Here is a 23830-nt window from a genome sequence, read left to right on the forward strand (position 1 = left end):
CTGAATAATACAATTGTCTTATAATAATGACAGCTCTATTATAAGGATCCCTAATCTTGTATCCAAGGACACATTTCAATTGTTAAGAACCAGAATAGTTCTTATAAAATAGTTATGTTGACACATCCAGGTTCTCATTTATTGATTTGTTTAATAAAATGTGAAATGAAAGGGTCAGATGGACCAAGAAATGTTGCAGTCATCATAGAGGAGTAGTAATTCCATGTCTACAGCTTTTGAACTGTTCAATATTTTAGATATAATCCTCCAAGGGAAGCATATACACTGAACTGGTTTTGCCCTGAACTCAGGCCAACTGAGATATGGTATATTATTTCTTCTTTCTTATCTTCTTTTGAGAATCTAATTCTGATCATTTAAGTCTGTTTCAGTCTCATGATAACAGGAGATGTTTTTTGTTTTAAGAATAGTGTCTGCATTAAAAGTCAGTTACCTTTTTCATTATTGCATTCACTTGTCTTTTTTTCTCTTGAATACACACTTCCACTATCAAATTATCTTGTATGGCAGAGATTTTTACAAATTTTAATATTGTTAAAATTATAATTTTATAGTGCAAGAATTGGAAACTACATACAGTGTAGCCAATAGAACTACACTTGGATGATTCTGTGGTTCACATTAAAAATGTCCTGTTCTAATCAAGGAGTGAGAAAAAAAACCATACTACTAAAAGTTAAGACTATTCAGTACTTAAATGCAGTTTCAGTACTGGCCTATACTGGTTCTCTTGTAATTCTTCTAAATTATCATTTCTCTAGTTCATATAAGATGTTTCCTTTATATTTCCAATTGTTAACTGAGTACTTCTACTATTCTACTATTGTTTCTTATCTTCCATTTTCACAATTTTTCTAAATCAATTCCAGTTCTGCATTCCTGAATATTTTAGTTCTGGTAATTAATCCTCTTTGATCTGCTAATTGTTATTCAATGATATTTGAATCTGGATAAATTCTTTTCAACCCGTTGCTTTAGGTAATGTTGCTTTAGGCTTTGTTGGTTCTGATTTATAATGGCATGATTTTCATACCCAGTGTACTTTTGGTTTTTCTGTGGTTTTTGTTCTTCCAGTAATCCTACAGCGATAGCTCTTAGTTATCCACCTTCAACAGGTGCCCAGGAATTCAGATATCTGATACCATACTTGTCAATCTGGACAAAATCTGATCCAATAGAGAATTCATTTTGTTTTCTCACCATATTAAATGGATTGATAGATAGCCTTAGTCTGATTCTTCTGCTAAAACCTGTCTCGCATAGGTGATCATTCTGGTAGATACAGTATAGTCAGCATAGTTCTGAACCTTACCAAATCATCACAACCCCCTTTCCTATGGCAAGGAAGTATTGTTTCCCTACTTATTTCCCTCTGGGGTTTTATCTTTTAGAGAGTGCAGTGAGATGCATCATTTCATCATTACTTCAGTCACTTGAATCTCCAATGACTTGAGCTAAAACAACCAAAAATAAATTTTCTGACAGAAAGAACCACTGATGGGATTCAACCAGTTCACACCTATTCGCTAGAACTGGTTAACTTTCCAAGCAATTCAGAGAACCGGTTGTTGGAAGAAATCTCCTTTTGTTTTTTTCCACTTTACAGGATTACAGGGCTAATCCTGTAAGGAAGGCAGGAAGGAAACATTCTGGTGTTGTTTCTAGCCTAATCTTTATTGCCCTGCTTATAGAAACTGCCTCTCAGTTAATCCTTATTACATTGTAACAGCTAAAGGTTCTTGGCAGTACGCCCAGACTTACTGCCGCCTGAGTTTCTCAGGAGTTTTTCTTTTTTCTTTGCTGGTAATTTGCTGGGACTTGACTTTCTTAAAGGGGAAGGGTTGTTTTAAGCTTTTTACACTGCTGTTGCAGTGTAACATTTCCTCCTGTTGGGAGGAAATACTCCCCTGTTGGAGTTCTTCCAGCCTGGATGCAACGATCAGCACTTTGAAGAAATAATTGAATAGCGAAGCAGAAAAGAAGCTTTTAATGTTAAGGAACCAAGATGAGTAACATTTAGCAAGGCTTCTTGGCTAGCTAGAAAGATTGACATTCAAACATGAGTTTCTGAGTTTTGGTCTAAAACTGGTTTTTGGTGAAGTTTAATTCTGTGCTTGGTGACATTTAATCCTGTGTTTATTGATGGGATAATTTTTCCTATTAAGCTTTGTTTGGAAGGAAAAAGGTTAATCTCTGTTCCTGAAAAGAAGCAGGGTTCAGAAATCTGGCTAGTTCCTGTATCTATTTGTTCTGGTAATTGGTTTAACAAGCAACAGCTATTGTGTTTGCTCTTTTGCTACATTCTAGCGCTAATTGCTTTCTTTGTAGTTAGGATTATCTCAAGTGTTTACACTTGAGTTTGCCTGGGATGTGAGCTCTGGCAAGGAGCCAGACGAAGCTTGTGTTTTAGTTTTAAAAGGATTTAAACTGTTGTGATTTAATTATTTGTATTGTGTTTGAATTTTTCCTGCTTCGTGGTTTCTTTTTCTATCTGGGGAGGGGGTCTTTTTTCACAGCTTTAGTGGTTCCTGGCACTGTCCTTTTGGGTGTAGGAAGTTAGCACCCACCCCTTTCCTGGAAGAGTGAAATATTTTAGGAAATATGAAAAAGGCAGAATATTATATTTCCCTGGGATAAACATGTTTTGAAGCAGCTCCCACCTTCCTGCCCCCACCCTTTGTCAATGGGCCATTAAGGCCTGGGCCAGTCTATTCTACATAACAAAGATCTACCTCCTTCAGGCAGAACCATAGTAGGAATTGCCAAAGATCCAACAAAGATAGGATTAGCCTCTACACAATAGCAGCAGAAACTCACCACATGTGACCTGGGAAGCACATGTGACCATCAGCCAGCAAGGCTAGCTAAGACCCCCACCCCCTGGGAGTCTGACAACCAATCAGGATACTCTTTCGGGGCCCCAAGAAATGCAAAGCCAGAAAGAGCATAAAAATCCGTGGACTCGCTGTATTCCTCCCTTTTCTGTTCAGGAACTCAAGCCATGTGATCCTGTCCACCATTAAACCATCTTTCCAAGCAGTCTCCATGTTTCCAGTGTCTGTTTCCCCACTTGGAGCAGAACCCAGAAGGATGTTTCTTCCAACATGGGGTATACTTCCAAGAGGCAGAATGCAAGCTTGGCACTGATATTTTTTACTCCCTTTCTGCAGGGCATGTGATCTTACCTTAAATCTGCTTGATTTCCTTAGGATATCTTGTGAAGTGAGTGAGACCAACCATGCTTGACAAACTTGGGAGATCAGAGACTTGAACCTGGGTTCCCTATATATTTTGTTAATTTGTCTCTTTAGTTCATCATTTTGTAGCCCAAATATGCCCACCCACTTTCTGGAGAGCTTAAATTACCTCTCTGCTAAAGGTTGCTTTATGTGCTTTATGAGCAAGAGTTGACTGCTGATAGTTATCATTGCATTTTAACTATTTTAATTCCTCAAGGTGCTCTGGCACCCTGCCTGATTTGTAACTCTGGGTTGCAGGTATTTCTAATCTAATGATTGGTATTTAGGGCAGCTTTTTGCGAGCAAAGAAGCTTTTTGTATTTTTGACAGGTAATCCTTGACTTACAACAGTTCATTTAGTGACTATTCAAAGTTACAGTGGCACTGAAAAAAGTGACTTCTGACTATTTTTCACACTTACGATCATTGCAGCATCCCCACCATCACAAAGGCCGGGTGAGGAGAAGCGCCCCTCGATGTGAGTGATGTTGAGTTGGCTACACCCACTCTGTCACATGACCACCCAGTCACACCTACCCAGCTGGTCATTGGGGTAGAGAACTGGTTGTTAAATCATTTGAATCCCACCACTTGGTAAGAACAATCCATTAATGAAATGACTTGCCTCCAGAACTTGTGAGTGCTCCATCACTAGAGGTTTTCAAGAAGAGATTGGACAACCATATGTCCGGAATAATTAGGGCTTCCTGCTGGAGTAGGGGGGTTGGTCTAGTAGATCTCCATGGCTCCTTCCAACCTTGCTATCTATGTTCTAATATAATCCTTTTTGTAATTAAGCTCTTGTAACTCAACTGACTGGAGAAATGATTTTGACCCAGCCACCTTCTGTTTACAGTAACAGGCAAGTGTTAATAACTATTGTTCTACAATACAATTACTAGTAGTTCTAAAAGGCATTAGAGACCAACAGGGCAGTAAAAAAATATTTTATTTTATTTTAAAGCTGGTGTGCCTGTTTGTGTGCGTGTTAACTTTGTGTGTATAAATTTAGTGTAACTTTCTGTGTATATGTGTGTAACAAGACATACCTCCATGAAGATATGGAACTTGGGAATTGTTTTCCCAGAACAGAAAGCTGTATGGCCGAGCAATGGGTGAATAATTCAATTGGAGGACAAGGTAATTATTGCCTGGATTGAATATGTCACAAACTCTGTCAAATTATCTCAATCCAAACAGAATATTCTTAAACATACTACGAGATAAATTATCCTGAACATAATACAGGCAATGTGCTCAGAGGCTAAATTTCCTTAGAACATTCCATTCCTATAGGCGATATAGCATTTTAGCATATAAAATAATATATTCTGGAACATTTCTAATTAATTTTCTTATTAATCTAATTGTTTTGTTTATACAGACATTGAACATTTTCCAGAAAGTTGAGCCAGCTATGTTTATAAATATGTACAGTACTCCAGGTGCTGCGTATAAAAAACCCAAAGTGATGACAATAATAATGATTTGTGCCTTTTGTTTATCTTGAATTTTCTTAATCTCATTAGAATGTTAGTGCAGTGCTTTTAATACCATTCCTCAGAATGGGTTTTCTTTTGTTTTCGTATCAATAGATGGATTGCTATAATTTATTTATTTTATTTATTTAATATAATTTATATGCCGCCCTATCTCCATAGGACTCAGGGCGGCTCACAACAAGTAAAAACAAAGCCAATAAAAGACATAAAATACATAAGTATACATACATAAAATACATAAATGTATAGATATATAGTTTAAACATATATTAAAACCCATTAAAATAATCAAAAACCCCCTCAGTCCAGGCTGGGTGATGTGAACAGCCATGTTTTTAATTCGCGGCGGAAGGTGCGAAGGCCAGGAGCCAACCGAAGCCCCAGGGGGAGTTGATTCCAAAGAGTGGGCGCACCCACAGAGAAAACTCTACCCCTGGGGGCCGCCAGCCGACATTGTCTAGCCGATGGTACCCGGAGAAGGCCCTCCCTGTGAGAACTCACCGGGCGATGGGAAGCCATTGCTGGCTGCAGATGGTCCGACAAGTATCCTGGGCCTAAGCCATGTAGGGCTTTATAGGTCATCACTAGCACCTTGAATCTCACCCGGAGGGCAACCGGTAACCAATGCAACTTGCGCAGGAGAGGTGTAACATGGGAGTATCCGGACCCTCCCATCACAACCCGCGTGGCTGCATTCTGCACCAGCTGAAGCCTCCGAGTGGTCCTCAAGGGCAGCACCAGGTAGAGAGCATTACAGTAGTCAAGACAGGAGGTGACTAGCGCTTGAGTAACTGTGTGTAGGGCATCTCGGTCCAAATAGGGGCCAAATAATTGAGCTGCAATAATAAGCATATGTGTTATGAAGATCCAAATATATGTGTACTATTCTTATTATATATTTTATCCTTCAAATTCGTACAATTGAAAATTAATATATTTACACAATGAAAATATACACTATTTTTGTAAAGCTTTTTTCCATATATTTTAGGAATGATATCAACTGTATGATTTTGTACATACCTGTAAAATAGCATCTTTGTGCTAGTTCTGTAGCTTTTATGTTTCTATGCAGGTCTTCCAATGTCAGAAAAATGTAGTGGTTAAAGTGATGAACTAGGAATGGAGAGAACCATGTTCTAATCCAGCCTCCGCCCCAGAATTACGCTGGGTGTCTTTGGGCCATTCATTATCTTTCTTCACATCTACTTCAACAGTTCTTTCTGGAAAAATGTAGGTAGATGTTGTGCTCTGCAGGCTGCCCAATTCTTTAATAGGATAGAAACCAAATAAATAAATGAATGAAATGTGTGTAATTAATAACAGGATAACAGAGGGACCTTGGAGGTCTTCCAATCTAATCCAATCCTTTGCTCAGGCAGAAAACTCTATACTAGCGATGGCGAACCTTTTAGGCACTGAATGCCCAAAACGCGTGCATGCCCAAATTGAAAGGTGTGTGTGCGAACACGTGCATGCGCAGACATGAATTCACACATGCGTGGACATGCATGGACATGTGCATGCATGGACATGCACAGACATGCACATGCGCAAACACATACATGTGCATGCATGAACATGTGCAGATGTGCACATGCATATCTGCTCATATGCAGCATAATCCCAAAGACCAGGTAGCTGGCAGGTCTAGAGAAAAAAGAGAGGAAACGGGACAGCCCAACACCGGCAGTGCACCAAGAGGTAAGATCTTTTTCTTTTGTGAGCTTCCGTTTCGTCATTTGCAGGGAAAAAGAAGCTCACGAAAGAAACACCACTGAGATCTGACCTGGGGCGACGGTGCATGTGCCAGCAGATAGGGCTCTGTGTGCCACCTCTAGCATGTGTGCCATAGGTTTGCCATCATGGAAATAGGGGGAAGTTGGATTCATTTAACAGCCTCATGATTTACTTAATAACTGCAGTGATTTGCTAAATAACCATGGCTAAAAAAGTTACAAAATTGGCTACAACTGATTTAACCATCACCTTCCTTAACAATGGAAATTCTGGGCTCAGCTGTGGTCATAAGTCAAGGACTAACTGTATAGGAAGAATATCTCCTTTTCCACACCTCCACATATTCCATTTCTAATATCTTAGTTGATAATGCGAGAACATGTATTTGCAAAAATGCAAATTTCTAATTTTATAACTTTCTATGCTTTAATATTAATCCTGAAAAAGTTTCTATTTCTTTTCCTATAAGTTACCCTGTTCCTAAAATATTGTGTAAAACATAAAGTCTTTCTGAGACTAATACAACTACTTGGATAATGAAATGTCTGCAAGCAAACAATCAAGTTCAGAGAGCACCAAGAACTCAAAAATTCAACCCTGAACTACAAAATATTCTCTCCCACTAATAATGCAGCTGTGTTGGAAGACTGGAATATTAATAATACTATGTTGTCAAGCATCTTTAGGAGCTTTTTCCATGTGAGACTGCATATAAATGATGAGTTTAATGAGAAGCCCTCTTTCAAATCCTTCTCTTTTCTGCATTCATTCTCTGAGAAATACCAGGGGAAGGAGACTGACCTTGGGAGGTTTACCTAGCAATTTCTTTATACTTTATAATATAAAATACTAAATTTTAATGCAACTAACAATTTATTATTTTTATCGTTCATATATTTTAATATTACTTACTTACTTACTTACTTATTTATTTATTTATTTATTTATTTATTTATTTATTTATTTTATTTTATTTTATTTTATTTTATTTTATTTCTATACTGCCCTTCTCCTGCAGGACTCAGGGCGGTGTACAGCTGAGATAAAACATAGCATATAAAATTTAAAAAACAGTTTAAAAAACAATTAAATAATTTTGGCCCAAAATTTAAAACAACCCAATTAAAACCGAATTCAATTAAAAACTGAGAGGATGGGATCAAGCCAGCCCGGCTAGATGGAATAAGTGTGTTTTCAGGGCCCGACGAAAAGTCCGGAGGTCTGATATCATGCGTATCTCAGGGGGCAGGCCATTCCAGAGGGCAGGTGCTGCCACAGAGAAGGCTCTCCCCCTGGGGGTCATCAGCCAGCACTGTCTGGCCGACGGCACCCTGAGGAGGCCCTCTCTGTGCGAGCGAACCGGTTGGTGGGAGGCTATTGGCGGCAGGAGGCAGTCTCACAAATACCCCGGCCCTAAGCCATGGAGCACTTTAAAGGTGGTCACCAACACCTTGAAGCGCATCCGGAAGACCACAGGAAGCCAGTGCAGCTCGCGCAGGAGAGGTGTCATATGTGAGTGCCCTGTCGCTCCAATAATCCCCCGCGCAGCCGCATTCTGGACCAACTGCAGCCTCCGGGTGCACCCCAAGGGGAGCCCCATGTAGAGAGCATTGCAATAGTCCAAGCGGAAAGTGACGAGTGCTTGAGTGACCATGCGTAGGGAGTCTTGATCCAGAAAGGGACACAACTGAAGTATCAGGCGAACTGATAAAAAGCCCCCCTGGCCACGTCCGTCTCATGCTCTTCTAAAGACAGCCGTGCATCCAGGAGGACGCCTAAGTTGTGAGCCCTCTCCGTGCGGGCCAGTGATTCGCCCCCAATAGCCAGCGATGGCGCCAGCTGGCTATATCGGGATGCTGGAAGCCACAGCCACTCAGTCTTGGAAGGGTTGAGTCGGAGCCTGTTTCTCCCCATCCAGGCCCGCACGGCCTCCAGGCACTGGGATATCACTTCAAGGGCATCGTTGGGATGGCCTGGGGTGGCATTATTGACATTGACATACTGACATGATTCACAGATGAGGTTTTCATTGCTTTACTGTTAACACTTTTGATGTGCTTTTACCATTTATCAGCTTTTAAGTTTTTATTTAGCTATGATTTCCAGGTTGCCCTGGAAATTGTTAATTAGAAAGGTAGTACCGTACATTTGTCACAGTGCAGAATCTGTGGAAGCTGAAGGTTGGTTTCTTAATATTCTCTGAGCTTGCTTCTTTTCTTGTAGCACAATTTGAAACTCATGGTGAGCATGACATGTCCATTTTGGAGGAAAGTGCCCTGTACATGTCCGTGTATTTTGCATGTCATGGTGAGGACTTTTGTTTTTCTTCCCAACATTTCCCCTGCTGTGCAGATTTTCAGGGAGTTTTTTTTTTTCTTGCAAAGTGGCCAAAGTATTGGCTACAGGAGCTATTAGTGCCAAGGAGGTCATGTTTTAACTGTCCCATTAAGAAAATAAGCAGTTGCCTTTGCTAATTAACTGGAAAATCTTTCTGGTAAGAGGAGAAGCAAATTACACTTTTCTACTACTTAACTCAATCCTATATTGAAATGGCCCTGCCTGGAATAATAATAATCTTGAAACTATTTGTTACACTGGCTTGAACGTCTGTGCAAAAGACAGAAAAATTATGTTTTAGACTTGTTAGGAAAGAGGAATGTTACTGGATGTGAAGGCTGGATTGTTTTAAAACAACTTTCAATTGACATCTGTATGTTTATGATAAAAGCAAAGAGGTTTGCATTGTTTTAATTTATATTAATCACAGAGCAGCAAGGACTTTTTTTTTAATACTGAGACTATTCTGTGGTGTTCTTATATCAGGACATTTTAAGATTGTAGCAAAATCTATTGATGTTTCTGTGCCCTCAGTAAATCAACCTGTCCAACCCCAACAAGTGTGGTCAGATAAGTTAACAATTCATTTCTGTCCATCTACTTTTAATCTGATCCACAAATAGCAGTTTCAAAAGAGACTTTGGATAGGATGCATTGCAAAGATTTAGCTTGAAAGATAATGCCAGCATGAATGACAGCTGTTTGAATCTGAAGGGAAACACCGTCACATTCTCATTAGAAAAAGCAGATGAAAAGCACATTGTCAGCTATGGCTTGATAATAATAATAATCTGATGCGCTGAGTATCTCATGTTCTAATTAAGCCGAATTCCAATAGCTTCCTGGCTACCACATATATTTTATGTTGTCAGTAACTCTTTGATTCTAAAATAGTTGATATACCTTGGTGAAAAGATGAAACCTTGGAGCCAGTATTGTGGAATGAACAGGTAAAAAGTTTTGGTTCATGCCTTTCCTTCCCTGCATATTTAATTATTACTTCTGATAAGCAGAGAAATCAGTAGGATTTTTTCTAAATCATAATTTTCTGAGTTGGGACGATATGGTGGTTTATGCTTTATAGCTAACCATAAAGGAAAGGAATAAAAAATGTATCTGCCAAGGAATATTGCCTTTGTTTTCCCATAATGTTTGGTGGAAATCACTCTAAACCGATTCTCTGGAATGAGAGAGAAAGTGAAAGAGAGCGGGATTTATCAAATTGTTTTGCTGAAATGTCATGTGATAATTGAATCTCACAAGATTTCAGGATATTTGAATGAGATTGTTTGTGATCCTTGTGATAAGATTTATTTACTACTTATTTATTTGTAAAATTTATTGGTCACCCATCTTACCACAGGGTAACTCTGGGAGGCTTACAATCATAAAAAGATAAAAACTATACAAAAGCTAAAAGACATAAATAAAATACTGTGAAGATCCAAATACCGTGGCCCAATTAAAAACTGGGGAAGGCAGGAACAGGATGGTGGGGGACGAGGTAGGATCTGTTGTTAATTGATCATCTCCATTGTGATGCTCCTTCATTGGGGCGCCAAGTTGACTGGCAGAGCCAGATCTTTAGGCTCTTACAGAAAGTTGGAAGGGTTGCAAGATGCTCCAAAGGGCAGGTGCAACAGCAGAGAAGACTCTTCTGGACCCGGCCAGACAGAATACTTGGGCCCATGGGGTCTGCAGCATGCCTACTCTGCTGGCAGGGGTGGGGCAGGCCAATCCCACTGGGATGAGATAGCAATAGCACTTAGCACTTAGACTTATATACGGCTTCACAGTGGTTTACAGCCCTCTCTAATCAGTTTACAGAGTCAACATATTGCCTCAAACAATCTGGATCCTCATTTTACCGACCTTGGAAGGATGGAAAGCTGAGTCAACCTTGACTGGCAAATTGCAATCAGCCACCAGTCAGCAGAAGTAGCCTGCAGTACTGCATTCTGAACATTGTGCCACCTTGGCTTTTCTACTTGATGGTCCCTCAAGTAGCCTGCACCCAGGCCACAATGGGCTTTAAAGGTGATTACTAACACCTTGAATTGCACTTGGAAGCTGTCCGGCAGCCAATGCAGCTCATGGAGCAGTGGTGTTACATGGACCATCTTTGGGGCCCCAGGAATTGCCTGCACCACCACACTCTGCATTAGCTGTAGCTTCCAAATGCTCTTCAACAATAGATTGAAAGACTACTGTATTTTTCAGAGTATGAGACACACTTTTTCCCTCCTAAAAGAGGGTGGAAATGTTGGTACATCTTATATACCGAATACAGCCATTTTTGGCCCCCCAAAGCCCGACCCTGCTCATCCCATTTTTCGCAAAAATGGGGTGCACAGAGGGATTGGGAGGCCTGCAGAGTGTTCCTGGGGACAGGGGAGGGCAATAACTTTTTTTTCTTACTTACCTCTTCGAAATCTTGGTGTGTCTTATACACCAGTGCGTCTTATAGTCTTATATCCGAAAAATACGGTATGTGGAATTTGGAATCTCTTAAGATTTAACTTTTTAAAAATAAATGTTTGGAGCAACCCATACCATTTTCTAAGATGACAGCTGACATCCACTTCCTGAAAAGGTTGCTGATCTATGCCATGATAGCAAGCACTGTGTTTAAATATCACCGGTCTACCACACTAAAACATACAGGGCTCTTTTACCATTACCTTCCACTTGCTCTTACTGGCATATTTTTGTTATAAGAAAAATATTGTCAAGAGTTCAGTATTATGGGAAAGAGAGGTTTAATTAGGTAATATCAACATTCTGGATTTTGAGTTTTTGTGTGCAAAGCCTTTTGTAATGTGAGGCATACTACAAAAGAAGATAATAGAGAATTCTGAAAAGTACTTTAGAAAAAGTCCTTTGAGTCTAATATCCCTCCCCCCCCCCCCCGAGGCAGTCTTTGTATTCTCTCTGTTGTGTTATTCTATTCTCCAGTTTGACTCATGATGTTTGAAATTTAAGGGGGATTGTGAGAAGACTGTTTGACATAAAGGGGAACTCCAAAGAACTTGGTATTAATATCTGCTTTTTAAACCAATATAAGAATGAGGCCAGAAGTACTGTAGACATGCTCTTGACTTGCTTTAATTTCCAAAATGTTTATTCCCCTAATCTGAAAAATAAAAGCCCAGGCAAATTGTCTCTCAGTTTCAGTTCAGAATTTCTTTATTAGTTTAATTTTGACTGATCCTATTTAGAAAAAAAATGTTACATTTATATCAAAACAGCAAGTACAGGTAGTCCTCAATTTACAATCATTCAATTAGTGATTGTTTGACATTACAATGGCCTGAAAAAATGAATTATGACTGTTTTTCACACCTATTGAAGCATCCCCATAGTCACATGATCAAAATTTGGTTGCCTGACAACTGGTTCATATTTATGACAGTTGCAATGTCCCAGGATCATGTGATCATCTTTTGCAGTTTTCTGACAAGCGAAGGCAAGGGAGAAGCCAGATTCAATTAATAACCGTGTTACTAACTTAACAATTGCAATGATTCACTTAACTGTGGCAAGAAACATCATAATAATGGGACAAAACTCACTTAACAAATGTCTTGCTCAGCAACAGAAATGTTGGGCTCAGTTGTGGTCATAACTTAAGGACTACCTATACCTGTTTCAGTAACAATTGGAATCCATCACGTCTACTTCACATTTTTTTTCTTACTTGGTCTTTTTTTCCTTGGTTGCTTGTATTGTTAGATCCTGTATTTTGACCATAACTATTAGCAAATGAAAATATGTTATTGATTTTACCTTTGATTCCTTCGATGATATTTTGATTGCCTTTGCCATGAAAATAGTTCATGTTGTTGATTCTTATTTACATGCAGGATTAGGAGAAGTAAGCCATCTTAGATTTCACACACATAGTGGTTTTTGTTATTATTATTAATTTAGCTTATATGGCCGCCCATCTTGCCTTAGCAACTGTAGGTAGCTAACAGCATATAAATACAACAATACAGAAAGCATTAAAACAGCAACACATGCAGCCAAAATAAAAACTATTTTATAGTAAAATCATAACAGCCACTACATTGACTCAGACTAACCATGTGACACCCATGCCCAGGAATACATTGGTATCTTCAAAGTCTTCCAAAAAGCCAATAGATCACGCCCTATCTAATCTCGGGGCTTGTAATGTTCCATTTTAATATAAAAAATATATGTCTTTGCCTGTTTAGATGTAATGTCTGCAGCCTGGAATTGTCAGTATTCTTACATGTCAAAACCTATAGATGGGATAATAGCCCTGCTATTTTTATTTCAAAGGATTTCTAAAAAGTTGTGACCTTCAGAGTACACCAAGCTGTATTTGTCAGCAATTTCATATGTTGTTGGACTGTAATTCCATAGTCCAGCATATTTTTTTGTATTCTGTTTCATTATTGTGCGGGACTGTATTATTTGAACTGTGGGTGAAGATTTGTTGCTGAAATATTTTTGCAAGATTATTGCAAGATTATTTGTAAGATTATTTTTCTGCACAACTGCTTAATTATGGAGGTAATTACATGGGTGGGCCTTATTGAAACCATACTTTCTGACCCTCCCAGCTTTATATGCATTTATATGCATTAAAAAAAAGTAATTAAGGCAACTTTTATGAAATATAAGGAGCTAAGTATTCTTTATTTCTCTCACTCAGAAATCTAGCACATTTGAAGAATAGTTTAAATTATATATATATATATATATATATATATATATATATATATATATATATATATATATATGTATGTTTTTCTTCTAGCCAGGTTTTCCCTACAGTTTTCCCTAGAAGAAAAACACACATAAACCCTACGAAGAAGTAAGAAAATTTATATATATATATATATATATATATATATATATATATATATATATATATATATATATATATATATTTAATTTGATTTATATGCCGCCTTCTCCGGAGACTCAGGGCGGCTTACAATGCATTAAGCAATATTTTAATATTGATTTGCAGGTTTTCTCTGTGTACTTTGTTTCTGTCGTCCAGAAACAAACCTCCTTGTAGAGTCAGAAGCAATACAGCCCAGCCAAGCCTATATAGGTAGTCCTCAATTTATGTCCACAATTGAGCCCAAAATTATGTTGCTAAGTGAGAAATTTGTAAAGTGAGTTTTGCCCCATTTTACGACTTTTCTTGCTAAGTGAATTTGTTAAGTGAATCATTACAGTTGTTAAATTAGTAACATGATTAAGTTAGGTGAATCTGGTTTCCCCATTGACTTTGCTTGACAGAAGGCTGCAAAAGGGATCACATGACACTGGGACACTGCAACCGTCGTAAATGTGAGTCAGTTGACAAGCACCTGAATATAAATCACGTGACCATGGGGATGCTATAATGGTCATTAGTCTGAAAAATGATCATAAGTCACTTTTTTCAATGCCGTTGTAACTTTGAACAGTCACTAAGTGAAGTGTTGTAAGTCAAGGTCTACCTATATGCTTCTAGGTCCAAAGTGTCTCCCACTCTTCACCTATAATATCCCCTTATGAAGGAGGATACCAGAAAACAACTCAGGGATTTCTATTTCGTTATATAAAAGCAGAAATCTAAGTTTCTTTTTGCAACCCCACTTGCTTACCGATAAATTATGCGTGTATAGAATCAGGGGTGGGTTCTACTTACCTTTACTACCAGTTTGCAGTGGGCTGCGCATGCGGGCTCGCTTCGCTTGCGCAGAAGCTTTTGCACATGCACAAAAGCGCTTTGATGATGTCGGGGTCAGTGGGCGGAGCCTCCTACCGGTTTTACTACTAGTTCTATAGAACCGGTGCGAACCGGGGGCAACCCACCACTGCCTTAAATGTCTTGTAGTGCTTGGATCTGCATTAAATCTAATGTAACTACAGGCAGAGCATACAGAAAAATCACTGTTGTTATTTTACACCTGCCAGCCTCAGAAGAATGCAGATTGAGACTAGTGGCATACAGTACTGTTTTTGTCTATGGTATATTTAGCATCTCATTTGAAAGTAAGGCTCCCTTTTTTCCCTTTCAGCTCAGTTAGGAAAGAATGTATGTTTTCTTTGGCTTTCTTCCCTGCTTGTTACAAGAGGAAAAAAATAAACTTGATTTCGAGGAGAAATTAATCAGAAATGTCCATACAGTAATCTGTTAGAATTAGCAAGTAAAATAAAAACAGTAAGTTTTAAAACAAAGTGTGAATTCTGGTTTTCTGTGAGACAGATTTCTTCCTGTTAAAAATTGTATACTTTTAAAAGGGTGTGTGTGTGTATATGTGTGTGTGTGTGTGTGTTTGGCATGGATAAATACATTCAACTACTGTCTGTATAAGGTCTTAGTCATCCTAATTTGTATCTCTGTTGGAGAAGTGTGGGAATGAACATTTGGAACAGTAAAATAACCCAGCATAGTATCAAGCGAATGCTGAGATACTGAGCCAAAATGTACAGATCAGGCTTAGTGCCAGCGCTTGAATCACCAGCCACTCTACCACTATATTAGTAATTAGGTACTTTGTTTTGTGTTTCATTGACCTCTTTATTCTTTTAAAGGTATAATTTCTTTATTTGCAAAGCAATTCACTGGCTAATTAGAAGTCTGAGACAATAGTGAGATTTTAATCTGTTTTTATTTTTCAATCCCTTTTATTACTGCTTTTTTGCTCATGGAATAAATAGCTATTTCCTTATAAGGTTAGGAATGATGTGGTGCACTTTAAAATTTACGGTAATTTCTTGTCCTTTTAACAAAGCTTCCCCATGACTTGTTACATTATCCTCAGCAGTTTGTGGGCTGAGATCCATGAAACTTGGAAGGAGGAGAACATTAAGAACAATGACACTTAGTGGGTAGACAAGCTTGGGAGCTTTCTCTTACAGGCTGTCAACTGTGTCAAGCCTTTTTAAAGGACTTTTCCTCCTTCAAAAGAGTAGAAAAGCAAACTGTCCATGTTTGACATTCTCTGGTTCTGGGGTTTTTGAACAGGCTTTGGGGTGGGAGAATTTTTAACTTGCTACAATGATTCCTTAGAAACTAAGGATGGAATAAATCTATTCATTTTCTAGATTTTGAAATTTTGATTTTCATGTTTTGATATACTCATCCCATTATAGAGGCAGATTGATCTGTACCTGTTTTCGATTCCTTTTGGGGTTTTGCTATTTTTATTCCATTATGGAATATGGAGAAGTTGTCAAACCAGACGTTTCCCTGGTAACTCTAGTTTTAAATATTGAATTTCAAACTAGTATATTTATATATAGTTTTATTAAGAATTTTGATTATAATAGTAAAATCTAACAATTTTCTCTGTATAGCTTTTTACTATCTCTTTCAATTTCTTTAAGCTTATAAATAGTTTTTCTTTGGTTCAAAGCTTAAAATAAACTCATCAATGAAGATATTTGAAACTTTTTATTCTGATAGCTTTAAAGTTAATAGGAAATTTCCAAAAGAGATTAAAAAGGGAGGTTTGCAATCTTAGCGTCCTTGAAAAGGCTCGTTTGCAGTTGTGGGGAAGATGGCTAAACCTTTGTCTCCCAGTGCTCCAATTCATAGAAAACCTCTGTCCTGTGATTGGCTTGTGAGGAGCAATCATCCAGAGTTTGTGTGATTGATCTCCCATCCTGTCCTTATATGGAGAGATTCCAAGGAACTCACAGTTGTCTTCTCTTTGCCATTCATCCCCCAGGAGTTAAAATCATATCTGAATGATCAAGTAAATTTTGAGTTAAATTCTAAATCAGAAATTCAAATAGTTTGATTCTCAACTGCCACATGTTAGCTGGGGTGAAATCCAGCAGGTTCTGGAGAACTGGTAGCGGAAATTTTGAACAGTTCGGACAACCGGTATTGGAAATTTTGAGTAGTTCGGAGAACCGGCTAATATCACCTCTGGCCGGCCCCAGAGTGGGGTGGGAATGGAGATTTTTGCAATATCCTTCCCCCAGGAGTGGGGAGGGAATGAGGATTTTGCTTTTACAATGTGATTTTGTCTTATTTTCTGCACTGTCATTGCCTATTATAATCACTGTTGTTTATTTTGGTTATGTTAACCTTCAGAATTTGCTCCATCCAAAAGGTTAATTTCTTCCAAACATACATAATAAAAGACAATTCTGGTGTGGTTAAAAAAATGAGACTTGTACAGTATTTGGTTGACCACATGCTCTGTTTTAATTGTTTTACTTGCTTCTGAAGAATTCATTGTACAAAGCAAACAGGACTTCTCTTTTAGAGTGGCATATTTTTCTCTTTGGCTTCAGTAGCTACTGATTCAATACAGTAATACAATAATGACAGTCAGCGGTGGGTTCTAAAATTTTTTATTACCTGTTCTGTGGGCTGGCTTATTTTGTGGCCGTGGTTTGATGGTCATGTGACAATTCTTTAGGATTTAGCAGAGGTACTGGTTTACCAGGCTTTTAACTACTTGCAGAACCGTACTGGTCTACCCATTTGTTCTTGGAGCGTTCCGGTCTACCCATTTGTTTTTGGAGGCACTGGTCTACCCATTTGTTTTTGGAGGCCCCAGTCTACCCATTTGTTTTTGGAGCACACCAGTCTATCCATTTGTTTTTCGAGCACACTGGTCTATCACAACACTGCCTTTTAACACTGATCAGCTGTAGGGCGGCCCTTTGAAGCCCCATGGCAAGAGTTTAAACAGTTTTTTTCCTTGTAGCCGATCAGCTGGGACTTGGGAGGCAGCGAATAGATTGGAGGCGGGGCCAAATAAAAGGTAAGAATAACGCAGGGGGGCGGGGGGGCAGCTCCTGAACAAAGAGAACCAGTTTGATGACATCATATCATCACCGCTACTGGCTCGGCCGAACTGGGAGGAACCACTGATGACAGTGCAGAAAATAAGACAAATTGATTCAATAGGAAAATAAGGACCATAGAAAAGTCTCGCACTGCAGGAAGTCTCTCCTGTCTTTCTTCTTCTGTACCCACCACTTTCAATATTATGTTCCTTTTCTGGGTCTTAGCAGCTCTTTTCCACTCCTGCTGCTCCCTGCTTTGCTTCTGAACTGATTCTGGACATCTGTGGTCTTTGGGAGGTACATATACAAAGGTGGAAGGGTGGTTTTACACACTTGGGTGATAAACAAGATAATACTTGTATAGTAATGCCTAAACTCTTGCCTAGTATCCACAAAACCTACTTGTGTTAGGAAATGACTCTGAATTTTCAGAAATGAATCAATAAAATATCTTATGCCACCAGACTTCAAATTTTGAGCTTAGACAACTTAGAACTACGCTGACTTCGGTCTGACTTAAGTGTATTACATAAAATTATCTGCCACAATGTCCTACCTGTCAATGACTACTTCAGCTTCAACCACAACAATACACGAACAAATAATAGATACAAACTCAAGATAAACCACTCCAAACTCGATTTCAGAAAATATGACTTCAGTAACAGAGTGGTCAATACCTGGAATGCACTACCTGACTCTGTGGTTTCTTTCCCAAACCCCCAAAACTTTAACCTTAAACTGTCTACTGTTGACCTCACCCCATTCCTAAGAGGCAGGGATGGGTTCTACTTACCTTTACTACTGGTTCGCAACAGGAACACATGCCTTCGCAGATAGTCAATTATGATGTCCAGGTGGGTGGGTGGAGCCTCCCATCGCTTTTACTACAGGTTCTAACGAACCGGACAGAACCGGGAACAACCACCACTGCTAAGAGGACTGTAAGGGGCGTGCATAAGTGCATCAGCTTGCCTACCGTCCCTGTCCTAATATTCCTTTTTACTCTTACTCTTTTCATGTGTTCAAATTATGTTTATACTTTTACTTGTTATCTTATATATGCTTGACAAATAAGTAAGTAAAATAAAATAAAAGTAAAACTGAAATCTGGTGCTCTATTAAATAAGCAAATAAATCTATGGCTCATCTTATAGCCTAACAGCACATATATTCCAGGACTGTTAATGAATTTAATTAGCACCTAACTTCTAGATGCTTTTTCTATAACAATATTAATGATTATGTGGGCTGATCTGTGGAAACAGTGATTGTGATTTGCTATGTAGGAGTAGGAGGCTAAACTTTAGTGGATTTGTTCCTTTCCTATTCTAGGGTCCTATAATAAGCTTTTTCTAAGCAGTAAATAATAAGCTTTTTAATATATTAAAATGCTGCAAAGTGTTTTCAAATGTGGTGGATATTTTTATTTATGTATGTATGCCTCTTGAAACAAATGCAGATCATTTCTGAGGCTGGGCCTGCCAGTTATTCTACTGCTCTTATATGATGGTGTTTCATGTTATGTCTGTGACCTTTGTTATCTTCTGAGTTTTTAATGCTGATCTTCCTTTCTACAGGGACATTTGTATCAGCTTTCACAGTCTTGTGTGGAGCCCGGACGGATCTCCCTGACAGACACATTTGTTGTGTGTTCTGGTTGAATATTGCAGCAGCTCTGATTCAGATTCTCACAGCAATTGTGATGGTTGGCTGGATCATGAGTATATTTTGGGGGATGGACATGGTCATTCTTGCCAGTAAGTTTTTGTTCATTTTTGTTTGTTATTCTAATTATTAAGAATTAAAGTGAGCTTGTGGGAATTGGGATAGAAGTGGGTCCTAGTTAAATCAAATAGTTCTCTAACAGCTAAAATCTCTTTTTTGTGTGAGTTGATACCTTGATGGAATCTGTTTGCGGAAACAAGCTAAAGATGCTTCCTTCTCTTTTTCCCTAATATTTCTTTGAACAAAAACAACATTAGGATATAGAGATCAACTTTTGTCATGGAGTGACCTCCAAAACACTTTCTTTCACATTCTTTTATAAATGTACCATACTTGTTCTCTATACTAGTCAAGCAGTTGGCTCCCAGTAACCATAAATGGTGCATAAAGGCAATCACGATTTATCCATTTTTTTAAAAATTAATCAGTTTGGCCATCTCAATTACCAAAGGAATTCTAGGCAGTATGCAGCAATATAATAAAAACAGATTAAACAAACATAACAAATCTAATAAAAAACAATGTACCAGTAGAGCTTCTCATCAGGGAAATGTTAATATAATTATATGGCTAACAAATATCATAAACTGGGTCACAAAGGAGCCTATCCAGGGGCCTGATCAAAAAGCAAGATCTTCAAGGCTTTCCTAAAGACAACTGGGTCCCAAGTAATGCTCTTTCAGAGGGCAGTGGCAGACAAAGAGAAGGGGTCTCTGGGGTCCCATAAGATAACACTCCCTTCATCTATGGGATCTGGAGCATGCTTATTCTACAATATTTACTAAAAAAGCAAACAACCAAACCACAGAGAGAAAAAGATACTCATGTAGGTAACTAGACCCCAATTCATGAAGGTGCCAACTAGCATGTTGAATTGCAACTGGAAGCCAACTGGCAAGTGGTGCAGCTTGTGAAGTAGAAGTGTCACATGGGTGAAATGGTATGCATCTGCAGCTACTCATGCTGCTTCGTTCCAACTGCAGCTTCCAGGAGCAACCCCAGCTGGAGCATGTTGCAGTAGTAAATAAAAATATCTAAAACCTGAAAGACTATGAGAAAGGGCTCCCAAATCAGAAAAGAGCGTAATTGGCTAACCAAATGTATTTGTGCAGATAGCTTTCTTGGCCATAGCTGCCACTAACCCCCCAAATTCTGCCTGGGTTACTGCAATGTAATTGAGAACTAATATTAGAAAATCTCTAAAACAGAAGGTCTTTGCATCTTCAACCATTCAGTGTTGCTAGGCTTGTGAAAAAAACTCACCAAGGCTGAGAATGAAAACAAAAGTATTTCAAAACATAACTAATGAAGAGCAGATGGTTGTTTCAGTGTCAGGCTTATCTGGGAAAAAGAGTGGTTAGTGCTTCAGTTTCACAATTTGGGAAAAAGGTTCAATAATTCAGTGATCCCACCTTAATTAATTCATTCCTAAATGTAGGTAGGAATTTGGCTTCTTTGGTTTCCAAGGTTCTATATCCTAATCTCTTATTTCCTGACAATAATTAAAGACATTTCATGTGACTCTTGCTTCCCTGACTGCTGAGGACTGGACAGGTTGACCCTGATCCTGTTCCTCTGTATCCAGATCCAACATCCTCGAGGCACTACAAAATATTGGCAGTGTTGCCCAATGAGCCTGGGATTGAAATAGACTATCGGATGTCACCCACATATTGACACTCCCTAACAATATTTCCAGATAACTCCACATAATACCCTCATGTAGATGTTAAATAAGAATGGGGAATGTGTTGAATCCTAAGGGCTCTTACAAAATGAGGGTTTCAGGTGTCAGGATGCTTTCCCTCCCAACACAACTGCACCCAATCCCAGAGAAACTTGGAAACTACAATATGATAGTTGTCAGCCATTCAGTCAACAACTGTGTGTTGGCACTGAAATATGAACTTAAAACGGGTCCTTAAAATTCTAGCCATCTCCACAGTCACATGATTGCAATCCAGGCACTTGAGAGCCTGGCTCATGATTAGCCTGTTGCAGGGAGCTGTGACCTGTGATCACCACTTGTGAACTTTTCTGTCAGATTCCCACAAGCAGAGTCCAGTAAGTTGCCCCTACCTCTTTTTCTCCGGGAGCCCATTACAGAGATATCATATTCCTTAACGCCAGTGGTGGGTTGCTACCGGCTCACCCCGGATCGGGCGAACCGGTAGCGGCAGTGGCGGGAGGCTCCACCCACCCAGCCGGTCGTCTCTGCACATGCACAGAAGCTTCTGTCCATGTGAAGAAGCATCACACATGAGCGGTGTGCGCTCCCATGAGCGAACCAGTAGCAACTGGGTTTGAACCCCACTACTGCTTAGCGCCCCCTCCTGCCCGCACTCCATAGTGCACACCTGCTCACCGCACCCTGCCCACACCTTCTGCCAGCTTTCCCATGTTTCCCATCACCTATTGGAGTCTATCGCTAGCTTGCTCTCACTCCCTGGCATCCATCTGCAGCTGTTCTGCCCCAGCTATGGACCCCAAAGAACACAGCACACACAAAATCCGTACAAATCTTAGTTTACTAATTTAAATCAGTCTTTTCTGAACAAAGGCTGTTAATTTAACTTCATTAACAGCCGACAAGAATCCAAAGAATAATAAATCAATTCTGAGGCACAATATTTCAGATAACTGTAATCTTACTGTGGTTGGCAGAATGCCCAGAAGAAATTTGCAGGAAAACTGATAAGAGAGAAACAAGAGCCGAATCAAGACGTGAAGGAATGTGAACGAAGTTGTTTCCTGCAAATTGCATCAGTCATCGTCCTTCCTTAAATAGGCTAGGGGAATGGCCAATTAGCTCCAAGCCTTACTCTTGAGGAGATCTCCTCAAGAGATCTTGAGGAGCCACTCCTGCCTTTTCGCAGCTCTGTGCGCTTGTGCATTGAGAAGAGGCTTCTCCTCTTCTTCCTCTTCACTTATGGGAGCTTCTGGAGGTTCTGAAGGCTCTGGCTGAATCCCTGCCTCTGCCACCACTTCTTCTCCAGCCTCCTCATTGTCTGACTCAAGTGCCAACTGCACAGGCTGCTGGCGCAGCACCACACCAGCCTCCTCGCTGTCGGAATCAGCTACTAACTGCACAGGCTGCTGACAGGCCACAACAGCAGCCCTTACTAGCTCACTCGTGTTCTGCAGAATCCACTTTTCAGTCTTACCAAGTAGACTAGACAGGAAACACACCCAAATAAACTAATTCTATTTTATTATGAAGCTACAACAATAGAATCTTGCAAATCTGAAAATACAGTTTTCCTGCCATCACCTTTACAGCCCAAGAACTCAGGGTGTTTCTTGCTTCAGCTTGCTATACAGCTGCAGCCTATGTGCTTTCTTATCTGGCCATTCCTTGCATTATATTTCTTTGCCCTGCCTCCCAGGTTCATTCCCACATACCATTTCATTACCTGCAACCTCTGGTAACCCACGTGAGCCCTCTGCCAGCTCTCCTGCAGCCCTGCTATCCTGCCCACATAACATAGTGTCTGCCTATGGCACCTGCCCCTGCACAGCACCCTCTCACTAGCAACCCCCTCCTCTGCTCCTTGCCTGGGACTCTCTTGTTTCCATTTAATGACCTTCTGGGGTTATGATGACAACTGGGATTGCTGGGATAGGTGTTGCTAAGTGATCTGGTCACATGTTGTTGCACTTTACAACTGTATCGTTTAACAATGGCAGTCCCAGTCCCAATTGCTGTTGTAATTTGAGGACTATTTGTAGCACAGTCCCTTCCATTCTTAACTCTCAGACCCAGTCCATAAGAATACCATGACTAACAGTATCAAAAGTTGTTGAGGGGCCAAGGAGGGCATGCAGAATTACATGTCCTATATCTGATATTGTCAGAGGTGGTCCATAAGTATAATCAGTGCCATCTCAGACATATATAAAGCCTGAATTTGAACTGAAAGGGGCCTTGTCATTACTTCCCATAGGCAAACTTCCTCTGATCCTGGACACATTTTATTAATATCCTGAGAAGTTGCCCATTTATAATATAATAATCTTAGTTGGGGACTGCTATCATGTGATTCTAAGTTTGATGGTTTTAACTACTCTATGAGAAAAAATACACCTTTAATCACTCTCCACTAGTTTAATGCTAACTCCTTATATATAGGATAATTTTTTCCTCTCTATACTATACATGACGTTTTATCACTCTGTCATGTTCTCTGACAGGTAGGGACGCATAGGGACGCTGTGGCTCAATGGCTAAGACACTGAGCTTGTCGATCAAAAGGTTGGCAGTTCAGCAGTTCAAATCCCTAGTGCCGTGTAACGGGGTGAGCTCCCGTTACTTGTCCCAGCTTCTGCCAACCTAGCAGTTCAAAAACATGTAAAAAATGCAAGTAGAAAAATAGGGACCACCTATGGTGGGAAGGTAATAGCGTTCCGTGCACCTTTGGCATTTAGTCATGCTGGCCACATGACCACGGAGACATCTTCGGACAGCGCTGGCTTTTCGGCTTT

The 23830-nt window shown here is 39.5% G+C and overlaps 1 protein-coding gene across 1 annotated transcript in view; it reads left to right on the forward strand.

Annotated features, from left to right (window-relative positions):
* Positions 1-23830, forward strand: part of STUM (stum, mechanosensory transduction mediator homolog) — a 40482-nt gene that overhangs the window by 14027 nt on the left and 2625 nt on the right. Inside the window, exon 2 of the mRNA XM_070949582.1 lies at positions 19201-19380. Within this exon, the coding sequence (XP_070805683.1) occupies positions 19201-19380 (180 nt within the window). The remainder of the gene's footprint in view (positions 1-19200; positions 19381-23830) is intronic.

The sequence above is a fragment of the Pituophis catenifer genome, unplaced genomic scaffold (assembly GCF_029215685.1).
Source record: "Pituophis catenifer annectens isolate HBS135680 unplaced genomic scaffold, rPitCat1.0.hap2 SCAF_1, whole genome shotgun sequence".
Taxonomy (NCBI): Eukaryota; Metazoa; Chordata; class Lepidosauria; order Squamata; family Colubridae; genus Pituophis; species Pituophis catenifer.